The 22,677-nt window shown below is 41.8% G+C and overlaps 1 protein-coding gene across 3 annotated transcripts in view; it reads left to right on the top strand.

The window, feature by feature from the left end:
* IL12RB2 (interleukin 12 receptor subunit beta 2) overlaps positions 1–22,677 on the top strand; it is an 87,601-nt gene that overhangs the window by 25,053 nt on the left and 39,871 nt on the right. For all 3 annotated transcript variants that reach the window (XM_061411648.1, XM_061411647.1, XM_061411650.1), the window contains one exon: positions 11,740–11,819. In XM_061411648.1, the coding sequence (XP_061267632.1) occupies positions 11,740–11,819 (80 nt within the window). The remainder of the gene's footprint in view (positions 1–11,739; positions 11,820–22,677) is intronic.

Below are 22,677 nucleotides of genomic sequence, written 5' to 3'. Positions count from 1 at the left end.
TAGTGCATTGATTAACAAGCTCATTTTCACATCAGCTTAAGTATTGAAGCTGTCCAGGGAGATATGTTTATATTGCTTGGAAATTTTTGACATTAGTTAAGTCCTACTCCTGTTTTTCATATATTATCACATTGGTTACAAGCTTTATGCCTCTGTTTGATTTTATCTCTTACTTCTATTTCACTTACTATCTCACTCTTTCTTATTCCACAAAGCTATGACTAGTAATTAATTTCATTCCTTTATCATTAAACCTTGATGCATCTTGCCTTTTGGGTTCTATGAAAATTAATATGGCCTTTATAAGCCATACTAAAAGCTTGGGAAAAGGTAATCTCTGGAGACATAACATTTTAAAATAAAGTTTAACATTCAACAATCCTCTCTTTTCCAAATATTACAGCCCTGCACTTCTTCAAACTTTGATACTCACTGCTCACAGGAGTACCATAGATAGCCCATAGCTATGAAGAGGAGGTCAAATATATTTTTCAGTCTGATGAGCTTTTTGTTTTTGGTAATTATTGGGAAGACAGTTTTATTGAAGTAAAATCAAATATTTTATTAAACCAAAAATGTTTATATGAACTTTATGCCTCTTCTAAATCTTTGGAGACATAAGAAATAGCCGTTTGAGTATTAGTTTTTGAAAGCACTCAGTTAGTGATACAATATACAACTTCATAATTTGTCTGAGAAGTTAAGTTGTATCACATTAAGCTAAAATATAAAAATAGGGAAACTCTGGGCTCATAAATTCTTGTCATTTTTACTCACACTTGATAATGACCTGTTTAGATATGTATGAAAGATTTTTATTTTTATTTTTTCAAGTGTTTATCTGTTGAATTAAAAACCCATCAAGGCAGAATGGTAATTTTCTCATATCCTATAAAATGAACCACTACCATAGCAACGAATGCAGCAACTTGTTGTGTTTATGAACTCGTGGATGGTTATGAATTGAACCAAGGAAGCTGGCTTATTCAGAGTAGTTGCAAGCATTCACAAAGAGAGAAACCCATACTCTGAAATACGCCACGTTGACCAAGCTCTGCTGACTTCCTCTCTATCTGAATCTCCCTTTTCTGTGTTTGATCTTTCTGTGGGTTATTGTAAGATCTCTTTTCTCTTACTCTAAGCTTCATGGTTTTCACCTCTTACCACTGTTTCTGTCATCAGTTTCTGTATGAAACACTAACTGATGTAAACCTAAAAGGTGTGAAATTTTTTTGACACTTCTTCCTTTTAACCCTTGGGATGTGTATGCAAATGTAACTTGGCATTTAAAAAAAAATACTAGTAAGCTTTTTTTTTTTTTAATTACTGTCTAAAACTGAGCAATGTTATTATGATAGAGCTCTTTCTTTGCAGTCTTGGCTACTCAAAACAGCACAATATGTTATCTCTTAGTGGTTTGGGTGCAGTTATTTATAGCATGTCAGCAGTGAATGAAGGCATTATTCACTCCATATGCCCCTTCCCTTGTCATTAAATTAAACTCTTGTCACAGTCCTCCATGAAGAACACTTTAAAAATGACCACTAAGTAAGGGGTGGAAGGAAACAGATCACATTCCTATGCTTAGGAAGACAGTCCATCAATCAGTATACGTCAAATGTGGGCCTGACTGGGAAACGAGCAGTCATATTTTGCTTCTAGTGGGAAAACAGTCTTGAGTTTGGGTTGCATAGTGTCTTCACATGCCTGAGAAAATGCCCAAGTACTGGGGTACAGTGCTTCCTCATCATTTTGAGCACCCAGGAGGAGACTCCAAAATAAAGGTGAATGAACCATTCCTTAGAGCTATATTAACAATTAAGTCTTTCTGCCTATTAATTCTTCATCATTTTTCAGTGTTATTTGTATGTTTGGTCTTGGTAAACTTGACCGTGGACAGTTAATAAAGGAAGTTTTAAATGCTCATACTAGTGCCAGAGGAGGAGTCCTCCTCCATCATGGTGATGGCATAGGTAATTGGTGAGAGATCCCCAAAGAGAGGAAAAAACATAGCTGCAGCCACCCATCTTCCCATTGAGAAGCTAGACAATCGTTCATTCACTTGTGATTTTAAACAATTGCTAGGATAGGTTGCTGCTGCTGCTGCTAAGTCGCTTCAGTCATGTCCGACTCTGTGTGGCTCCATAGATGGCAGCCCACCAGGCTCCTCCATCCCTGGGATTCTCCAGGCAAGAATACTGGAGTGGGTTGCCATTGCCTTCTCCATAGGATAGGTTAGGTGTGAACAATTAAATACTAGAGGTTATTTTACCATCTGTTAGTAAGCAAGATGTTAAGTCTAGCTTAAGAGTTAGCAAATATTTTCTATAAAGGTCCAAAGCTGAAAATAATAAATATTTTCAGCTTTGCAGACCTATGATCTTTGTCACAACTATTAAAATTTGCTGTTATCACATGCAAGCAGCCATTGACAGTCTAGAAATACATAGACAAAACTGTATCCAAAATTTTATTTTTGCACACTGAAACTTGAATTTTATAAAATTTTTATGTCACTAAAAAGGATTCTTCTTTTGATTGGTTGTCAACCATCTAAAAATGTGAAAGCTATTATCATTAGTTCACTGGCTATATTGAAAACAGAATAGGGAACCAGTCAGATTTGGTCCATGGGCCATAGTTTGCTGATTCCTAAATTAGCTAAACTTGAAAATATCATGCTTGTATCTTTTTGCCTAAGACTTGAGGAAATGAGAATGAATGGTTATTTACCTACTAAAGGGGCTTAGCGACAAACATTTTCATTAGAGGGAAAATGTTACGTTTGAGATCCAATGAGTGTCCCTACCCTCTTTTCTTCTTCTTGTGGCCTCTCCTAAGCTCAACACCTACCCTGGAAGAAGTAAATGCCTAAGCTTAATTATTTGACAAGATGGTAATCACTCCAATGGGAAGAAATGCTTTTCATGAAACCCTCCAAAAGAAGCCAGTGGGGAGTAAAAAACACTTCTCTGGATGGCCTGTAAGGAATGTATATATGCCAGGAACTATGCCAGGTACTCAGATGCAATGATAACCAGTCAGATCCTCAGATTCAGGGACTTACAGTCTATCTTGGAACATCAGGGAAAATTCCTGGAAGAGATGGCACCAAGAATAAGCTGCAAAGCCCAAAGGGAATCTTATGGCCTTCTACCATCTGGAGTATGCGGTCTCCAAGGTACTGCAGTAGAACGGAAGAGCTATTACCTCCTAGAAGTACTTGCTTCTCTTGAGTTCTGTGAAATCTCTTCTACCCTGTTGGTTTTTCTTCTACCCTGTTGGCCCATTCTTCCTAGTCTTTTATGCTGGCCATCTTTCTCTTCTTAATCTCAATATACAGGGCTTTGTATTGGGTCTCTTTCTTTTCCCAGCTGACCTCATTCAAGCTCATGGCTCTAAAACTAGATAGGTAGGTAAAGAGAAAGAAAGAATATAGTTTCTGTTCTGGAGTCTCTCCAGAACTTCAGATTTGTACTCCAATCACCTATTCTACATCTTCACTTAGATATCAACAGATACACTAAACCTCACATAGCCAAAAAAATTGTTTTTTCTCCAATGAAAAATGCTTTCAGAATGCCTCTGTTTCAGTCTTCCTTTCGTGGTTAATGACTCTACCATCTTCCTAGTTATTCAAGTCAAAAAATGGAGAAATTATCCTTAAATTCTCCTTTTCTCCCATTCCCTTATACCAGCATTGGGTCTCCTAAACATATTCAAAATCTATTCATTGCTTCCACTGCTACTCTGGCTATCCTAGTTTAAGCTACTTTCTCATTAGAAAACATAACAACAAAATGAACACTTACAAACTCATCATTCAAGTTAAATGCTGTAAAATTACTGATGTATTCTTACCCTGTCACACTTCCCCACAGGTAGCCACTACCCTGGATTGTGTGTTTATGTCATCATCACACTTTTCTCATAGTTTTCAGAAATGTATATACTTCTAAACAGTGATTAGTGTCACTTGTTTTAAGCTTGATCAAAATTATATGCAGTATATAATCTTTTGCAACTCACTTTTTTTCCCCATCAGGACTCTAACATGATGCCTCCATTGATTTTAGGATAGAGGAAACATCCTTGCTTCTGTTAAGAAATAGGCTCTTCACTTGTGATCTGGATGTTGAAAGATTATCTTTCTTAAAAAGAAAAAAATAGATGGTGGAGTATTCAGCTATGTCAGATGTTCCCAGTAAATCCACTGAAGTGAGAATAGAGAAGTAATCATCAGATTTGACAAAGCAGCATCAATTTCTGACCAGGAACAACATAAGTAGAGTTGTGGGGCATTGAATGAGAGTGAATGTGAGGTGAGGAAATAAAGACAGTGACGATTCACAACTCTTCAAGAAGTTCTGTGAAGGGGAGCAGAGATGTTGGGCAGTAGCTGGAGTAGGATGTAGCATTAAGAAATTCCTTAATTTTTTTTAGGATCAGAGATAATACAGTATATTTACAAGGTGATTTTAGGACCCAGCAGAAAAAGAGAGATTAATGATACAGGAAATAGGATAATAGTGGGAGAGATATACTTGATGAAGCAAGAGGATGGGACCTAAAACTCAAGGGGTTGGCCTATGATGGAAGTAGGGAATGCTTCATTCACAGTAAAGTCAGTAGAAGTGATGTGTTAGGGAACTGATGGGGAAGTTTGAAAGTTTTCATGGTGGAAATATTAGGGGATCCCTGTCTGATCACTTCCTTTTGCTCAGTGAAGTGTGAGGCAAAGACATGAGGTGAGAGAATCAGATCATTTGAAGTGAGCAGGTAGAGGGACTTACAGCATCAGCCATTGGGAAGAAGCAACCCCTGTGGATGATAAGCCACCAAAAATAGTGACAGAAAGGAGTGAAAAGAGAGAGTGAACAAAGTGTTGAAATCATCAAAGAGGAGGAAGGGTGGGGGAGTGTGTAGGGCTTCCCATGGAGACATAGCAGGTGGTAACGTATGAAGGCAAGAGTCTACCACTGAGAAACTTGTTTAACCATGTAGGTGTTTGTGAATCTGTGAATCTATTTGAGTTATTTGAAACTAGATTTTAGAGAAGTGTATCACAGTCCAAAGAGTGGACATTGAGGAACCAAGGTGGTGGATGACTTACTTAGTTCTGTCTTTCCCTGCTTGGAGCATGGCTTGGACCAAAATATTCTCATGGGTTCAATTTAGTCCACTACCTGAAATCTCTCAAGGTACTCCTTTTTCATATTCACTTTGTGTTAAATTCTCTATTTTTACTGTTCTTAGAGATCTTTCTACTCTACCCCTGTTGCTGCTAAGTCGCTTCAGTCGTGTCCAACTCTGTGCGACCCCATAGACGGCAGCCCACCAGGCTCCCCCGTCCCTGGGATTCTCCAGGCAAGAACACTGGAGTGGGTTGCCATTTCCTTCTCCAATGCATGAAAGTGAAAAGTGAAAGTGAAGTCGCTCAGTCATGTCCGACTCTATCGACCCCATGGACTGCAGCCTACTAGGCTCCTCCGTCCATGGGATTTTCCAGGCAAAAGTACTGGAGTGGTGCGTGCTAAAACCTCGGTGGAGGGATTGCTGTCTACTTGCAATTCAGTTTCTCTCATCCACACCATTGCACTTGCCTTGGCTTCCAAGATGAATGCTAATCTCAGAAGCAGCACATGGCTTAGCCCTGATTTACTTACCACACGTCCTGTTTCATTGAATCCTCAAATCTTGGGATTCCCTTGTAACTCAGTCAGTAAAGAATCTGCCTGCAATGCAGGAGACCCGGGTTTGATTCCTGGGTGGGAAAGATCCCCTGGAGAAGGAAATGGCAGCCCATTCCAGTATTCTTGCCGGAAGAATCCCATGGACAGAGGAGCCTGGCAGGCTACAGTCCATGCGGTCACAAGAGTCAGATGTGACTTAATGACTAAACTGCCACCACCAGAGTTGAAAGAACCCTTTGAGGGCAGTTAGGCTGATCTTCTGCTTAATTTAGGATATCTTCCTTTTTTATATTGGTGATTCCTTCCTCTTTAACCCAGTTTTTTTCCTTCACATGGATAGTACATTCGTCTCAGGAGAAATGACTTCCATTGCTCAATATTCATACTTTTTATCATTTGTATTCATCCTTTTTGTGTGTGTCACTTGGGACATATGGCCTTTGTCTTTCCTTTTCTCACCTGCCTATGATACTTTTATCTGACTTTTTGATAACACTGAGGTTAGGACTCCCAAGTGATTTTGACAGTTGAATGTCAAAGATTCTCTATAATGTTAGCCCTTATATTGCTTTACATAGCAGTAGTTTGACATTTCTAGTCATGAAGTTTTACACTTTGAAACCCATACAGATTTGACTAATGATTTCTCTCCCATAGAGGCTTACACTACAGGTTGGCACTGTTAAAATTTCAGCTTCACTTGCAATTTATCTTTTGAAGAAACTATGACTCTTGAATTTGATTCTTAGCTCTGTAATAATCTGGTAGGTTGTAGAGGCAATGAGTGGCAATGAGAGGCGAGTGTTCCCTTGAAATTTCTCACCTATATGTAATTAACTGAAGACATGTAGCACCATGGAACGTGTCATCTGGCCTAGACACTGAGCACACCATAGTTTCCAAATCCTGATTATGTGGTCAATGTCTGGATCATCTAGTTTGTGGCGTGTTCAGATCTTTGCTCAACACGGTGAATGCTAACAGATGAGCAGGGTCTTTGGAGACAGCAAAACTTGGGCCCAGCTCTCAGCTTTGCCATTACCATCTCTGCAGTTTTTGTAAATCATTTGACTTTTGTCAGCCTCCTTGTCCTCAGCTGCAAAACAGGTCTACTCATATGCTCCCTCTGCATTGTGTGAGGATTAAGTGAGAGCATGGATATATAGTATCCAAAGATTATTTGGCACATGGTAGTCGGACACGACTGAGCGACTTCACTTTCACTTTTCACTTTTATGCACTGGAGAAGGAAATGGCAACCCACTCCAGTGTTCTTGCCTGGAGAATCCCAGGGACGGGGGAGCCTGGTGGGCTGCCGTCTATGGGGTCACACAGAGTTGGACATGACTGAAGTGACTTAGCAGCAGCAGCAGCAGCAGAAGGTGGTCAGTAAATGCCAGGCCCCCTTCCTTTCTGTTGCCTGTGCTTTTTTCCTTTTTACATATGGACTAGCAGAAAAAAAAAGTTCTGAGCTTGATTCCTGGGTCCCTGTAATCCTGGAGGATAGAGAGCACTTTCAGAATGTCTTCTGTACACATTTCTTACTGTTAGGTCCTCACTGCAAGGGTGAATACTATCACTGGTCAGAAGAGAAGGGGAAGAAATGAATGTTTAGAAGTTCAAAGAGATGAAGGTGAGAGAGGCAGGAAGAGGAAGTGACAAAGGAAAAGACTAGAACATGAAAGAGGCACACCCAATGGAAGACCTAAGTTTTACAGAGACGTTGTAAGCCTTAGCAGAGCCAGGCAACTGCATGATGCAGAGCAAAGATCATAAACCAAACAGAGCTGTGTTCAAAGCCTGGCTTCCCCACTAATTAGTTCTGGAACTTTGATCAAGTTCCTTAACTTCTTTGAACTTCAGTTTTCAGGTGAAGAAAACAACAGCAGCTAAATTGACTGAGTGCTTAACATGTATAAGCACTCTTACGTTCATTTAAATTCTCACAATAGCCCCATCTGATGTGTAGAATTATGATCCTCATTTGACAGATGAGGAACCTGGCTTAAGGACAAGTTAGCATTGTTCCAGAGAAGGCAATGGCGCCCCACTCCAGTACTCTTGCATGGAAAACACCATGGACGGAAGAGCCTGGTAGGCTGCAGTCCATGGGGTCGCTAAGAGTCAGACACGACTGAGCGACTTCACTTTCACTTTCCACTTTCATGCATTGGAGAAGGAAATGGCAACCCACTCCAGTGTTCTTGCCTGGAGAATCCCAGGGGCGGGAGAGCCTGGTGGGCTGACGTCTATGGGGTCACACAGAGTCGGACACGACCGAAATGACTTAGCAGCAGTAGCAGCAGCAGCATTTTTCAGGATCACAGAGCCTGGATTTGCCCATAGAGGGCCTGGCTCTGGAGCTCACACTTTAACCACTGCACCAAAGCTAGTATGTCATGCAGCTGAGGAGGACATGAGATGTCATTGAATGGGCCCACATGGGGCCTGCCCATGGTATGTGCTGGGACATGTGCCCCCTCTCTGTCCTTCTTTCTCTTCTCCCTTTCCTGCCTGCTTGTCTTCTGCCATCCAGGTGGGACTTAGCTTTCTGGGAATTTCTAGCTGGTTAAATGGAACTTGCTGCTCTAGAAGGAACCCCAAGGTAGATTCACCCTAATATACTCTGAGGGTCACTGTTACGCAAGTTAGGTTGGCACAATTGAAGCCTGTTTTCAGGGATTGCTTCCATTGATTCCACCCCTGGCTGTAAATCAAAACAAAACTGATAGTGGGAGAAATAAAACTATTTCAGTTCAGTTCAGTTCAGTTCAGTCGATCAGTCGTGTCTGACTCTTTGTGACCCCATGAATTGCAGCACTCCAGGCCTCCCTGTCCATCACCAACTCCTGGAGTTCACTCAAACTCATGTCCATCGAGTCGGTGATGCCATCCAGACATCTCATCCTCTGTCGTCCCCTTCTCCTCCTACCCCCAATCCCTCCCAGAATCAGAGTCTTTTCCAATGAGTCAACTCTTCTCATGAGGTGGCCAAAGTACTGGAGTTTCAGCTTTAGCATCATTCCTTCCAAAGAACACCCAGGGCTGATCTCCTTCAGAATGGACTGGTTGGATCTTCTTGCAGTCCAAGGGACTCTCAAGAGTCTTCTCCAACACCACAGTTCAAAAGCATCAATTCTTTGGCGCTCAGCCTTCTTCACAGTCCAACTCTCACATCCATACATGACCACTGGAAAAACCATAGCCTTGACTAGACGGACCTTTGTTGGCAAAGTAATGTCTCTGCTTTTGAATATGCTATCTAGGTTGGTCATAACTTTTCTTCCAAGGAGTAAGTGTCTTTTAATTTCATGGCTGCAATCACCATCTGCAGTGATTTCGGAGCCCAGAAAAATAAAGTCTGACACTGTTTCCACTGTTTCCCCATCTATTTCCCATGAAGTGATGGGACCAGATGCCTTGATCCTAGTTTTCTGAATGTTGAGCTTTAAGCCAACTTTTTCACTCTCCTCCTTCACTTTAATCAAGAGGCTTTTGAGTTCCTCTTCACTTTCTGCCATAAGGGTGGTGTCATCTGCATATCTGAGGTTATTGATATTTCTCCCGGCAATCTTGATTCCAGCTTATACTTCTTCTAGCCCAGCATTTCTCATGATGTACTCTGCATATAAGTTAAATAAACAGGGTGACAATATACAGCCTTGACATACTCCTTTCCTATTTGGAACCAGTCTGTTGTTCCATGTCCAGTTCTAACTGTTGCTTCCTGACCTGCATACAGGTTTCTCAAGAGGCAGGTCAGGTGGTCTGGTATTCCCATCTCTTTCAGAATGTCCCACAGTTTATTGTGATCCACAAAGTCAAAGGCTTTGGCATAGTCAATAAAGCAGAAATAGATGTTCTTCTGGAACTCTCTTCCCTTTTCGATCATCCAGCGGATGTTGGCAATTTGATCTCTGGTTCCTCTACCTTTTCTAAAACCAGCTTGAACATCTGGAAGTTCACAGTTCACGTATTGCTGAAGCCTGGCTTGGAGAATTTTGAGCATTACTTTACTAGTGTGTGCGATGAGTGCAATTGTGCGGTAGTTTGAGCATTCTTTGGCATTGCCTTTCTTTGGGATTGGGATGAAAATTTACCTTTTCCAGTCCTGTGGCCACGGCTGAGTTTTCCAAATTTGCTGACATATTGAGTGCAGCACTTTCACAGCATTATCTTTTGGGATTTGAAATAGCTCAACTGGAATTCCATCACCTCCACTAGCTTTGTTCATAGTGATGCTTTCTAAGGCCAACTTGACTTCACATTGCAGGATGTCTGGCTCTAGGTGAGTGATCACACCATCGTGATTATCTTGGTCATGAAGATCTTTTTTGTACAGTTCTTCTGTGTATTCTTGCCACCTCTTCTTAATATCTTCTGCTTCTGTTAGGTCCATACCATTTCTGTCCTTTATTGAGCCCATCTTTGCATGAAGTGTTCCCTTGGTATCTCTAATTTTCTTCAAGAGATCTCTGGTCTTTCCCATTCTGTTGTTTTCCTCTATTTCTTTGCATTGATCACTGAGGAAGGCTTTCTTATCTTTCCTTGCTATTCTTTGGAACTCTGCATTCAGATGCTTATATCTTTCCTTTTCTCCTTTGCTTTTCGCTTCTCTTCTTTTCACAGCTATTTGTAAGGCCTCCTCACACAGCCATTTTGCTTTTTTGCATTTCTTTTCCATGGGGATGGCCTTGATCACTGTCTCCTGTACAATGTCATGAACCTCCGTCCATAGTCCATCAGGCACTCTATCTATCAGATCTAGGCCCTTAAATCTATTTCTCACTTCCACTGTATAATCATAAGGGATTTGATTTAGGTCATACCTGAATGGTCTAGTGGTTTTCCCTACTTTCTTCAATTTAAGTCTGAATTTGGCAATAAGGAGTTCATGATCTGAGTCACAGTGAAAACTATTTCATGCATTGATAATACACATACACACTTAGACATAGGAGTTGATTATTCAGTTTCTTTTCAAAAAATATGTTCAGTTGACTTTCTCAAATTAAATCAGGTCATATTTGACCATTGTTTTATGGATTGGTGGTTATTTCTTTTACTAGTTCAGCCTGTGTTTCAGCATCAAGTAGATGAGATTGTCTGGTTTGTTCATTTGCTTATTCATCATTTAACAAAGAGTAACTGGGAGCCTGTTACATTCTAAGCACTGCACTGGGTATGAGGAATGCTAAGATGAATGAGGGAGAAGGCAATGGCACCCCGCTCCAGTACTGTTGCCTGGAAAATCCCATGGATGGAGGAGCCTGGTAGGCTGCAGTCCATGGGGTCGCTAAGAGTCAGACATGACTGAGTGACTTCACTTTCACTTTCCACTTTCATGCATTGGAGAAGGAAATGGCAACCCACTCCAGTGTTCTTGCCTGGAGAAGCTTGGTAGGTTGCAGTCCATGGGGTCGCACAGAGTTGGACACGACTGAAGCGACTTAGCAGCAGCAGCAAGATGAATGAGACAGACTTCCTTACAAATAGATTATTGTCTAATGGTCATAAAACCAAATAATTATACTCCAACATAAATTCAGGAATGGAGATGAACACAAAGTTCAGCCTTTGTGTTTGTAATTTACAGGATTGAAAAATGTTTTCCTCATGATTTATGTCTGCTTTTCTGTTGAGAATTTTTTATGCATTCCAACAAAAAAGAATTAACCATGTATACTTTCTTTGAGTTATTTTACTAATACATGTTTAAGGGTAAGTTAAGAATGTAATGTCCCCTTGTCATTTTTAAAAGTTTGTTTTTAAGGTGGTTATTTAGTCACACAGTCATGTTTGACTCTTTGTGACCCCATGGACTACAGCACTTTGTTTTTTATGACTTCTGTGGTCAAGCATGTTCATTATTTAACAAAAGGAAAAGGGAAATACTGGGACACAAAGAAAATTGAAATTATCCTATAATTCTACTCTCTTAGAATAGTTTAATCAATAACCAATTGACTTTTAAAGTTTTTAGGTTGTGTATTTGTATATATGTATATATACATGAAGCTGTGGATTTTTTTCCCCTTCAAAACAGAGCCTATTGGGATGTTAAATGTCTGGTACATGAGACAGCACATTGACTACAATAGACAACAGATTTCTCTTTTCTGGAAGGTAAGTTTGCAGTGTCCACTTAAAATTCAGGAGAACTATATATTTAGTTTTTTTAATTGAGATATAATTGACATATGAAGAGAATTACATATTTGAACGGTAAGTTTCAAGGCCGAAGAACTTGTTCTATAGTTGCTTTGATATGAGGCTTCAGAGACTGTGTTGGAACTCATTTTCTCAGCCAGATCTTCACGATGGTTGACTTTATGTCATTTACTTTTCCAACACAAGGGTGAGGACTCTTGACTTCCTGCCTCCACGCAATCATATCTTTCCCTCATCCACTTCCAGTCAGATCAAGGTCTCTTCCCTTCCCGAACTGTGCCCATCCTCTGACGCCATTCCCCACACCTTCTCTTCTGATTCTGTTCTCCCCGCTGCCATTCCTCCCACCCAACAGATACAATATGCCCTGCAGTGACCACCTCACTTTTTCATTTTAGGGGAGGGTAAAGCTGTGGATATAGATATTTAGGAATATGTTTTCTATGGTCATTGAAAAGTGAGTGGGTGGAAAGTAAGCGCCTCTACCTCAGGAATACTAATAATAGTAGAAAATAAGAGAAATAGGAATAGAAAACAGCCTTTCTTCAGGAATAGTAGTAAAACAGTGGTAAACAGAACAACCTTCCAGCAAACAATGAGGCCTAATGTTATGACAGAATGTAAAAGTTTCACAAAGTGCTGAAAGCTGGCATTATCATTTCACTTAACCCTTACAAAAACCCTAAGAGATACATACTAGTATCCCCACTAACACATGAAAAAAACTGAGAGCCCAAAAAAGGAGGTTTTTCACAAAGTCAACCACCTACTAAGTGCAGGGCTGGGACTAAAACCCCATCCAGAGCTCTTTCTGCTATAGTATGACTCATTTTGCCCCCCAAAATATATATATTGTTTGAATTGAGCTACTGATTGGCATGTTTATAAGAAGAGGTTTTATTTCTCAAAACCTATGTCTTTTTTACAACATGTCTTCCAGTTAAGGGTAAATAAACAGTTTTGGAATTATGCAGCTGACAAGCATGAAACTAGAAGTCAGAGTAATAAAGTCCTCTGATGGGGTTAGCATGATAGATTTTGATAATCACGGTCTTCTTCAATTTTAAGAAATGAGCTCTTTCTCCCTCTTTCCCTTTCTCTCTCTCACACATAGAATCTCTGGTATAAAAGGAGACTACTGTAAATAGCTTGGTGAGTCATTATCAAGTTCTTCACTTTGAAACTAAAACTGCAGCTTAAAATTTATCTTAAAAAATGAATTTTTAATAGCAAGATTATTCTTAAAGCAAGGCATTTAGAGCAACCGCAATTTGTAAATAGTATAGAAGAACCTAGCTCAATTCCTGGCTGTTGGTTTTCATTTTCACAAGTAAGCAACTGGTTAAAATGCAAATTCTTCATCCCGTAAAGATCCCTCCTCCAAAAATGTCCTTTACAGTTATCTGAAAATATGCTGTTCTGGTCCCATTTCATTCCTCTCAACTCTGGGGTTTCTCTTGGTAGAATGAGGGTAATGATCAAAGTACCTGCAGAATTCAAGGTTGGGGGTGGAGGCACAAGTAAATGAGAAGGTGTAAACCCAGAAAAATCACTGGGGCTGCCAAGGTAAATTAGATGGTACTGCAACATTTTTCTCATAACAGTGTAAGCAACATACCCAGTGCTAGACCTGTGTTTCTTTCTGTCACAAAGAGCATTTAGAACAGGCGTAAGCAGGACACCCTGAAACCAGCCTCGGAGCAAAGTCAAAATAACGATTTGTTAGCAAACAGGTAATGTTTAGCAAACTTCCATATGCAGATTCCTCTCTGCTGCTCATCTTAATTTTGTCCCTGTTTCTTACAAAGCTTTAGGTTCTAAAATGAAGTCTTGAAATTCAAAAGGACTTCAAAACTCTTCTGGTCCACCCTATCTCTCATGAACATTGCTCCTAGTCCAGCCGGGACAGACAGATGTCTCTGCTAGGACCTTCTGGGACAGGAAGAACTGCTCTGGAGACAGCCCACCTTGATGGCATCTCTTGTCTATAAGTTCAGTTCAGTTCAGTTCAGTCGCTCAGTTGTGTCCAACTCTTTGTGACCCCATGAATCGCAGCAAAAGGTTTTCTTCTGTGGAGCCAAAATTGTGTGCCCAAGAAGGATCTTTTGGACCGGAACGGATTTGAATAAGAAATCAAAAATGTAAAAACTAGAAGCTTCTACAACCTTATGCTAGATGGTGGTCATGAAAGGGCACCTTCAAAACCTTTGGCAATTGTCCACCCTGAAAAAGGAGAGTTGGAGCCAGCCTTTTGTTTTACAGGGTTGTTACAGGACTTAGTCCCTGGTGCTTCCCAGGTGGCGCTAGTGGTAAAGAACCCTCCTGCCAATGCAGGAAACATAAGAGATTTGGGTTCTGACCCCTGGGTTGGGAAGATTCCCCTGGAGAAGGAAATGGCAACCCATTCCAGTTTTCTTGCCTGGAGAGTTCCAGGGACAGAGGAGCCTAGCAGGCTATAGCGCATAGGGTCACACAGAATCAGACACAACTGAAGTGACTTAGCACATGCACACACAGGACTTAGTCTTTTTCTGTTGAATCCTGGATTTCTTCAACGGCCCTACACAGGAAGTGGCAATTAAATCCTGCCCAGAGTTACTGAGATGAGTGGTTCTGCTCTGAGCTCCAGAACCACGAATCCCAGACCTCTAGAGCCAAAGGGCATTTAAGCAGCATGCAGTTACAGCAATCATTTTACAAACACGGAAACTGCAGTCTGGGGAGGGGAAGCTATTTCTCACAAGGATTTCTGTAATGTGGTGCCTGCTGCTGGGAGCCCTTCCTGAGTGGAATACTGCCCTTCTGTTTGGAAACACTCCCATTCCTCCGACTGGGGATTCCTCTTGCCGCCCTCAGGCAGGACTGGGAGCTGACAGGGCAGTGCTGTGACAAGAGGAACTCATCAAAACCTCAGAACAGCCTGCAGCCAGATCAGGTGCTTTGTGGTGGGGCCCAGTCAGACCTTACTGGGGAAGGGAAGCGAAGACATGCGTGTGGTGGGTGATTTTTCTTTTCTAACTTTGATCAATACTGGGAAACCCAATGAAAGGGACACCCCGCCACTGCAGAGGGGAATTCAGGGCTTCAGCACCAAAGGAAGCCCCAAGTAAAACCCCGTCAGCCTGTGAACACAGAGAGAGCACGTTTCTCTTGCGGCTGGGGAAATGAGAGATGACCTTTCATTTCTCTAGTATGTTTACACTAGAGAAGAACAACTTGATGCTGAATGGGTACAGCCCAGGTGTGTGCTGAGGGTGGGGGCGGGGGTGGGTGGAGGGAGGGGAGACGGGTCCGTGGTGAGGATGTGAGTGTCTGGAGTGGTGTGTCTGCATATGTGTTGTGTGTGTGTGAATGCACATGTGTATGAATGCATGTGAATTTTGTATTCGTGGGAGGGATCTGATTGTGTGGGTGTGCAGATATGAGTACGTGTGTGATTGTGCAGGCATGTATGCTGTGCATGTATGTAAGTGTTTTAGTCACATCTAATAAAACACCATAGTTTTGGGGCTTGTAAATAGCAGAGATCAATTTCTCACAGTTCTGGATGCTGGAAGTCTGAGATCTGGCTGCCAGCATGGTTAGGTAAGGGCCCTCTTCTGGATTGCAGACTTCTCCTGCGTCCTCACATGGTGACATGGTGGAATGGGCTAGACAGCTGTCCGGGGTCTTAGAGAGTGCTGATCCCATCCATGGGTGCTCCACCCTTATGACCTAATCAACTCACAGAGGCCCCACCTCCTGACACCATCACATTAGGTGTGAAATTCCAGGGTGTGAATCACCATTGCAGTGAGTGAGTGTAAAGGCGTGAATGTGTGGAAGATGGGTGTGTGGGGTGTATGTGGGTGTGAGTGTGGGTGAGTATGTGTGGGTCTGTGAGTGTGGGGGTTGGGTGTGAATGTGAGCATCTACATGTGTGTCTATTTATGAATGTGAGTGTGAGTGTGTTGAGGGTGGAGAAGACAGCTGTTGTTCTGGTTCCTATGTAGTTCCTCATTTTCCCACACCTTGGTTTCTCCTAAAAGCTACATTTCCTCAAAAGTATTCCGTACTGTTTTTTGCCATAGCTTTTTTTTTTTTTTTTTTTTTTTAATTTTTGGTCACACCACACGGCTTTTGAGATCTTAGCTCCTCGACCAGGGATTGAACCTGCAGTAAAAGCATGGAGTCCTAACTGCTGGACCACTAAGGAAGTCCCCATAGTTGCTTTTAAGAGAAAAAGTACTTTCTATGTTGAAGCCAAAAAATTGAGCCTAATCTATGAATAGAGCAAAAACACCTGGGTATTGTCAAAACAGTAAATGCGGTGGTAGAAAATGTGGCTGTGTCACCAACAGCCCCAGTGTTGGACGAGAGCCCTTCACAAGGGGTCACCAATTCTTTCCCTCACATTCTAACATCCCCTTCTGCACAGACTTTCACATCATTTCCTTTGCTTTGACCAGTTATTTCCATCTGTGATTCCAGTACACTTTTCCTTCAGTTAATTCAGCTTCCATCCTTTAAGAAGAAAGTCACTTTGAATATAAGCCTTTGACTGTGTGGATCACAATAAACTGTGGGACATTCTGAAAGAGATGGGAATACCAGACCACCTGACCTGCCTCTTGAGAAACCTGTATGCAGGTCAGGAAGCAACAGTTAGAACTGGACATGGAACAACAGACTGGTTCCAAATAGGAAAAGGAGTACGTCAAGGCTGTATATTGTCACCCTGTTTATTTAACTTATATGCAGAGTACATCATGAGAAACACTGGACTGGAAGAAACACAAGCTGGAATCAAGATTGCCGGGAGAAATATCAATAACCTCAGATATGCAGATGACACCACCCTTATGGCAGAAAGTGAAGAGGAACTAAAAAGCCTCTTGATGAAAGTGAAAGAGGAGAGTGAAAAAGTTGGCTTAAAGCTCAACATTCAGAAAACGAAGATCATGGCATCCGGTCCCATCACTTCATGGGAAATAGATGGGGAAACAGTGGAAACAGTTTTAGACTTTATTTTTCTGTGCTCCAAAATCACTACAGATGGTGACTGCAGCCATGAAATTAAAAGACGCTTACTCCTTGGAAGGAAAGTTATGACCAACCTAGATAGCATATTCAAAAGCAGAGACATTAGGTCTGTCTAGTCAAGGCTATGGTTTTTCCTGTGGTCATGTATGGATGTGAGAGTTGGACTGTGAAGAAGGCTGAGCACCAAAGAATTGATGCTTTTGAACTGTGGTGTTGGAGAAGACTCTTGAGAGTCCCTTGGACTGCAAGGAGATCCAACCAGTCCCTTCTGAAGGAGATGAGCCCTGGGATTTCTTTGGAAGGAATGATGCTGAAGCTGAAACTCCAGTACTTTGGCCACCTCATGTGAAGAGTTGACTCATTGGAAAAGACTCTGATGCTGGGAGGGATTGGGGGCAGGAGGAGAAGGGGACGACAGAGGATGAGATGGCTGGATGGCATCACTGACTCGATGGGCATGAGTCTCAGTGAACTCTGGGAGTTGGTATTGGACAGGGAGGCCTGGTGTGCTGCAATTCATGGGGTCGCAAAGAGTCAGACACGACTGAGCGACTGATCTGATCTGATCTGATCTGACGTATGAAAAGATACGACAGTGGATTAAAGCTACATTACCCTTTCCAGTTTCCTCTGTCAGTTTCTTCAGAGTCCTCTCACTGTCTGAAGCATGGCTAATCATAAACTTTCTGAAGTTTAGGTTTAGACCATGGGTCTGGAAGAGAAATGTCTGTGTGCAGATGGAGCTGAATTCCCTTCTTCATTCACTCACTCCCTCGTTTGTTCATCCATGCGAACAAGTACATTAAAGCCCCTCTTTAGGCCTAGAGCCCATGTTGTATGCAGGGACATGGACGTGAACAAGCCAGGGGCAGGCTCCATGTCCTTGAGCTCACCGTCCAGCAGAGGAGGACAGAAATGCAGAGGGCATGGTGAGGGTCTTCGGGTGTTAAGAAGGAGTTCAAGGTTCAGCTGAGGGGACTATGACCAGGGAGGGGAGGGGTGAGGAGTCAGGACCTTTCAGAAGGTAATACTGGCAGTTTCAGCATTTCCCATTCTCTGTGCAGCTAACGTGGTGAACCATAGACCAAAGTGAAGCTCAGGCGATGAGTCACTGCAGTTAAAGAGACAGAGCGTCAGGAAGACACAAGGGACGGGAGGGTCTACACCTGGAAAGATAGGCCCACAATCAGAATCCATGTGAGCATCTGCTTGTAGTTTATTTGGTTGAAAGGATTTGGAGGTGTGGGTAAAATGAGTCAGCAGTCTAGTTGCTGAGGATTAATTAGGGTGAAGTTTTTGTTTGTTTAAACTGAGTTTTAAGGATAAAATCTTTTGGAATATTTAAAAGCTTTAGAAAATATCATGTATTTTCCCTTAAATTGTTTATATTGATTCTGTCCAGGTGTTATTACAGTTTTCTGACTTAAAAAAATACGAGAAGGTAATATTGGAGCTCCCCAGAAGAACAAATTAGTCAGGACAAGGGTGGGAGAACATTTGCTGGGAAGACCTCAGGGGGACATGGCTTTGGCATGTACAGAATCACATTAGTGAAGTGCTATCCCATAGAAATATTGGGTTGGCCAAAAAGTTCATTCAGCATAAGAGGGCACACAAACCTGAACAAACTTTTTGGCCAACCCAGTATAAAGCAAGCCACAGATGCAAGCCATATGTGTAATTTCAAACTTTCTCATAGCCACATTTTAGGAAATTAAAAAAAACAGATGGAGTTAATTTTAATAGTATGTATCACTTAACACAGGTTTATTGGGAATGTTATCATTTCAACATGTAATCAATTTAAAAATTACTAATGATCTATCTTGGGGCTTCTCTCATGGCTCAGTGGTAAAAAATCCACCTGCCAATGCAGGAGACTCGGGTTTGATCCCCAGGTTGGGAAGATCCCTAGGAGAAGGACATGGCAACTCACTCCAGTATTTTTGCCTGGAGAATCCCAGGGACAGAGGAGCCTGGCAGGCTACAGTCCATAGGGTCGCAGAGTCAGACACAACTGAAGCGACTGAGCATGCACGCATGCACATGTCTATTAAGTGCCAGTATGGCACAGAGGCCAAGAGCTCACCCTCCAGATGGCACCCCATCCTAGGTCAGGATAGCTTCATTTCAAAGGCTACATGGCTCCCTCCTGTAGTGAGGAAGATTCCTAAGCCTTGACAAGCAGGAAAGGAGAGATGGGGAAACGCTTGTTTCCAAAAGTGGGGAAAAGATTGAGCAGGGAAAAGACTCACTTGTTAAAAGAAGTAATTCATTTTGATAAATAGCTACCCTCAAACCATAGAAGACAAGGAGAAAGAGAAAAGAGCCAGCCCCATACTAGTTAACAGCACAGCTTCAGAAAGACAGTTGAGATCAGAAGCAGCTTGTTTAGTACATTCACTTGGTTTCTTTCTCCCTGTCTTTGTCTTGGGTGAATGAAGAGTGTTCCAGCCTGTATCACATTGCACTGAAGCCATGAATTCTTTGGCCTCCTCATATGAAAGGGATTCAATAAAAGTAGGAAGTATTATTTGTAACCTGGTTTATATTGATGGAGGACAAAGGTCTATTGTGAATCCCCAGGGAAGATTGGCTGCCAGGAGCCTTATGTAATTATAGGAGCTATACAACATCAGAATCAATATTTAAATACAAAAGCAGCAGATGGGAAGATTAGTTTTGTTGTGGTATTCAACTCTTTCTCCTTCCCTTTCCCAGCCCTGTCCCAACACAGGCTGGCACAGAATTGCTGCAGATGCTTTCAGACAGAACAGGTTGCTTTCCCTTGCTTGCTGGTCACACATGCTATACCAGCTGCAATTGCAGGGAATTTGGATTGGATAGCAGAATGTGGTCAGTGACAAAGATAAGAGTAAGTAGCAGAGAATTAACAGAACATAGAAAACACAGACGCAAGGGGGGTTAAAGCTTGCTCTTAAAAAGTTTCCATTATTTTGCTGTTTTCCAGCTATAAAACAAGATAGAAATCATTATGCCAGGGTAACTGCCAGAAGGTAAATCAGTTCAGAGTAACAGAACACCTGGGGAATGTCTACTGAGTGCCAGCATGACAGCAGTTTAAGACCTCATCCTCCAGGTAGAGCAGCTGTGCTACCTGGGTTCAAGTTCCAGCTTTACCACTTGCTGGCTGTGTGTCCTTGAGCATGGTGCTCAACCTCTCTGTGCCTTATGAGCACAGTGTAGATAATAACAGCATATACTACATGAGATTGCTATGAAAACTAAAGAGAGAATTGTGAAAAGTGTTTGCAAGGTCATTGTTAGGAGGCAAACACTGTGTGTGACACTGAGGATGCAAAAATAAACTGACAGGCTAATGGGGAAAACAGATCCACAGATAGAAATTTCCAGTACAGTGATTTTAAAACCTTCCAGGTAAAGACTGTCCTTACTTTGAACTAGGGTTGCTGAAGGCAGTCGTAAGTTGAAAAGTTGAAGTATTCAGGCTTAAACCCACAAATGGTATATATACTTTGTAATCAACTGTGTGATATTGGTGAGACTTCCACAGGGAGCTGTGGTATATGCCAGGTTAAGAATAATAGAAGATTCAAAGAAGAGCCATAAGGGTAAAGTGCCAATCATGATGATTTTTATATTAGAGTGAATAAACAGTACCCACCAAGTGTCTTCACATCTGTCATGCACCAAACACTGTTTTGAAACAGTCTGCTTCCCTTAGGTCACTGAATCCTCCAATATACCTGTGCTGCACAAAGAATTATCCTCACTTTACATGTGAGGAAACTGAGGCTCAGAGAGTTGAAACAGCTTGCCCAAGGTCACACAGCTGCTAAGTGGTGGAACAGAAAAGTCAAAGATCTGTCCTAATAACAAGAACCAAGTCAGCAGTGTTTCAGAACCCAAAAGAAAAAAAAAAAAAAAAAACCTCACAGATAAAGCTGTGATTAGTAAATGTTCAAACTCCTCAGCTTTCCAAAGGGTCTTGATTACAGGCGCTCTTCTCTGATATAGGCTAAACTCTACCAGTTTTTAAAAAGTTATTTTTTGCCTGAAGAGAAATTCAGAAGTAAAATAGTACTTTATTGTCAGTACAGTAGTTTTTAAGTCCTAAGAGGAAATGCTTTATCAATTCACAGAAACGCCTTTCCTATAATACACTTTAAAACAGAAACGGGGCAATGCATTCTGAAATGCATCAGACTTTGTGCTTTCTTGGATTGCATTCACCAAGTTATTTTTTATTCTGAAAGCCTTTTCAGGCAGCAGAATTATTATAACGGTTTATAAGGGAGCTCACTCCTTGCTCTTTGGACAAACCAAAGTCAGAAAGGCTAAGTTCACCAAGTTTAGGTCATTTTCCACAGGACAGAGCAGAAAGAAAACTGAAGGGAGAGAAGCCGTGGACACATTTTTCTTCTTAGTGTATTCTTACCAGTAGAAGAAGATGACGACAGTAATATCACTGGCTGAAATCTGCTCTTAGCACTGTCCAAGAAGGGACAAGAAGTACCCTGTCTTTGTGATGTTCACAGGGATCCCTGGCTCAATAGGAGTATCTCCTTCATCTCTCACATCCACCAGGGGGCGCACTAAAATCTCACATTACTATGGGGACAAGTTTATTTCTTAACCTCTCTTGAGCTTTAGCACTCTCATCAGAATAGGGAGTGTCACATTTATTGTGACACTCATTGTAGAGCTCCTGATTCATGGTATGGCCCAATAGATGATAGATTCCCCCTTCTCACCCACCCAAATAAACACTAGAGGAAAAAATAAGTTTATCTGAAAAGACCCAGCTGGCTCATCAGGCCAAGGTTCTTTTTGTTTCAGAACTTGTCCCCTTCTGACTCAGAGCCTGTCGGCTCTGGAGAAAGAATTCTGGATCTCCACCCTCCCCAAATTACCAACCTCATGCCCACTATTGATGTTCCACATCAGAGCATACCACAGCCGCACAATTACAGAGGCTGCTTTGCAACTCTGGGCCAGAAGGGTGACTGAGGACCCAACTACGCAATATGGCGCCTGTACTCACCAACTGGCTTGCCAATAGAAGGAGTAGCGAGTCAGAGTGGAGGGGTCATGAGTCTGGAGGTCAGGAGCCCTTGATTCCACTCAGCTCCTCCATCTGTCTCTTGAGTGGCCTTAAGCAAAGGCCACTCGTGTGGCCATCTCGTGTCCCTGGGACTTAGTTTCCTCTGTTGATAAAATGAAACACTGAATTAATTGTTCATCTGGAGAATCCCCTCCAGTTCTGCTCTTCTGGTATTCTATTCTAGCTCTTATTAAAACTGGAATACTTATTCCATTATTTAATTCTGTTGTTATTCCATTCCCTTAGAGCCAGGTTAATCCACCGGTGATGGATTATGTACATGGTTTGCAAACTTAATGTTACCTAATTTTTTTAACTAACCTAATCACACTGTTTTCAGGTGCTTCAGGAGACCGCCTGCCTGCTGGCTAAATACTTGTTTCCCCACTGACTCACTGAACTCATTGAATCTTTTATTCTATGGACCTTGCTAGACAAGTTAGGTCCATTTTCCAGTTTGGTTAAGGAGATTAGTTAACTGATTGATGTTAACCTTTATCCCCAAACTTGAGTTTGACATTTTATACAAGCACAAGTCAAGGGATACCATGTTCCTTTGTCTAACTTGTTGGCCCCATCTTCATTTTCTCACTGATATTTGCAGCTCAAAAATATGGGATCTGAAGAGAAAATGCAAGATAGGTCCAGGCCCTTCGCTGCCCTCCTTCACTCATCTTTCCAACCCATACCTCTGCTCACCAGATC

Source organism: Bos javanicus, chromosome 3 (assembly GCF_032452875.1).
Source record: "Bos javanicus breed banteng chromosome 3, ARS-OSU_banteng_1.0, whole genome shotgun sequence".
NCBI classification, from domain to species: domain Eukaryota; kingdom Metazoa; phylum Chordata; class Mammalia; order Artiodactyla; family Bovidae; genus Bos; species Bos javanicus.
This window is presented reverse-complemented; position numbering and strand designations above follow the sequence as displayed.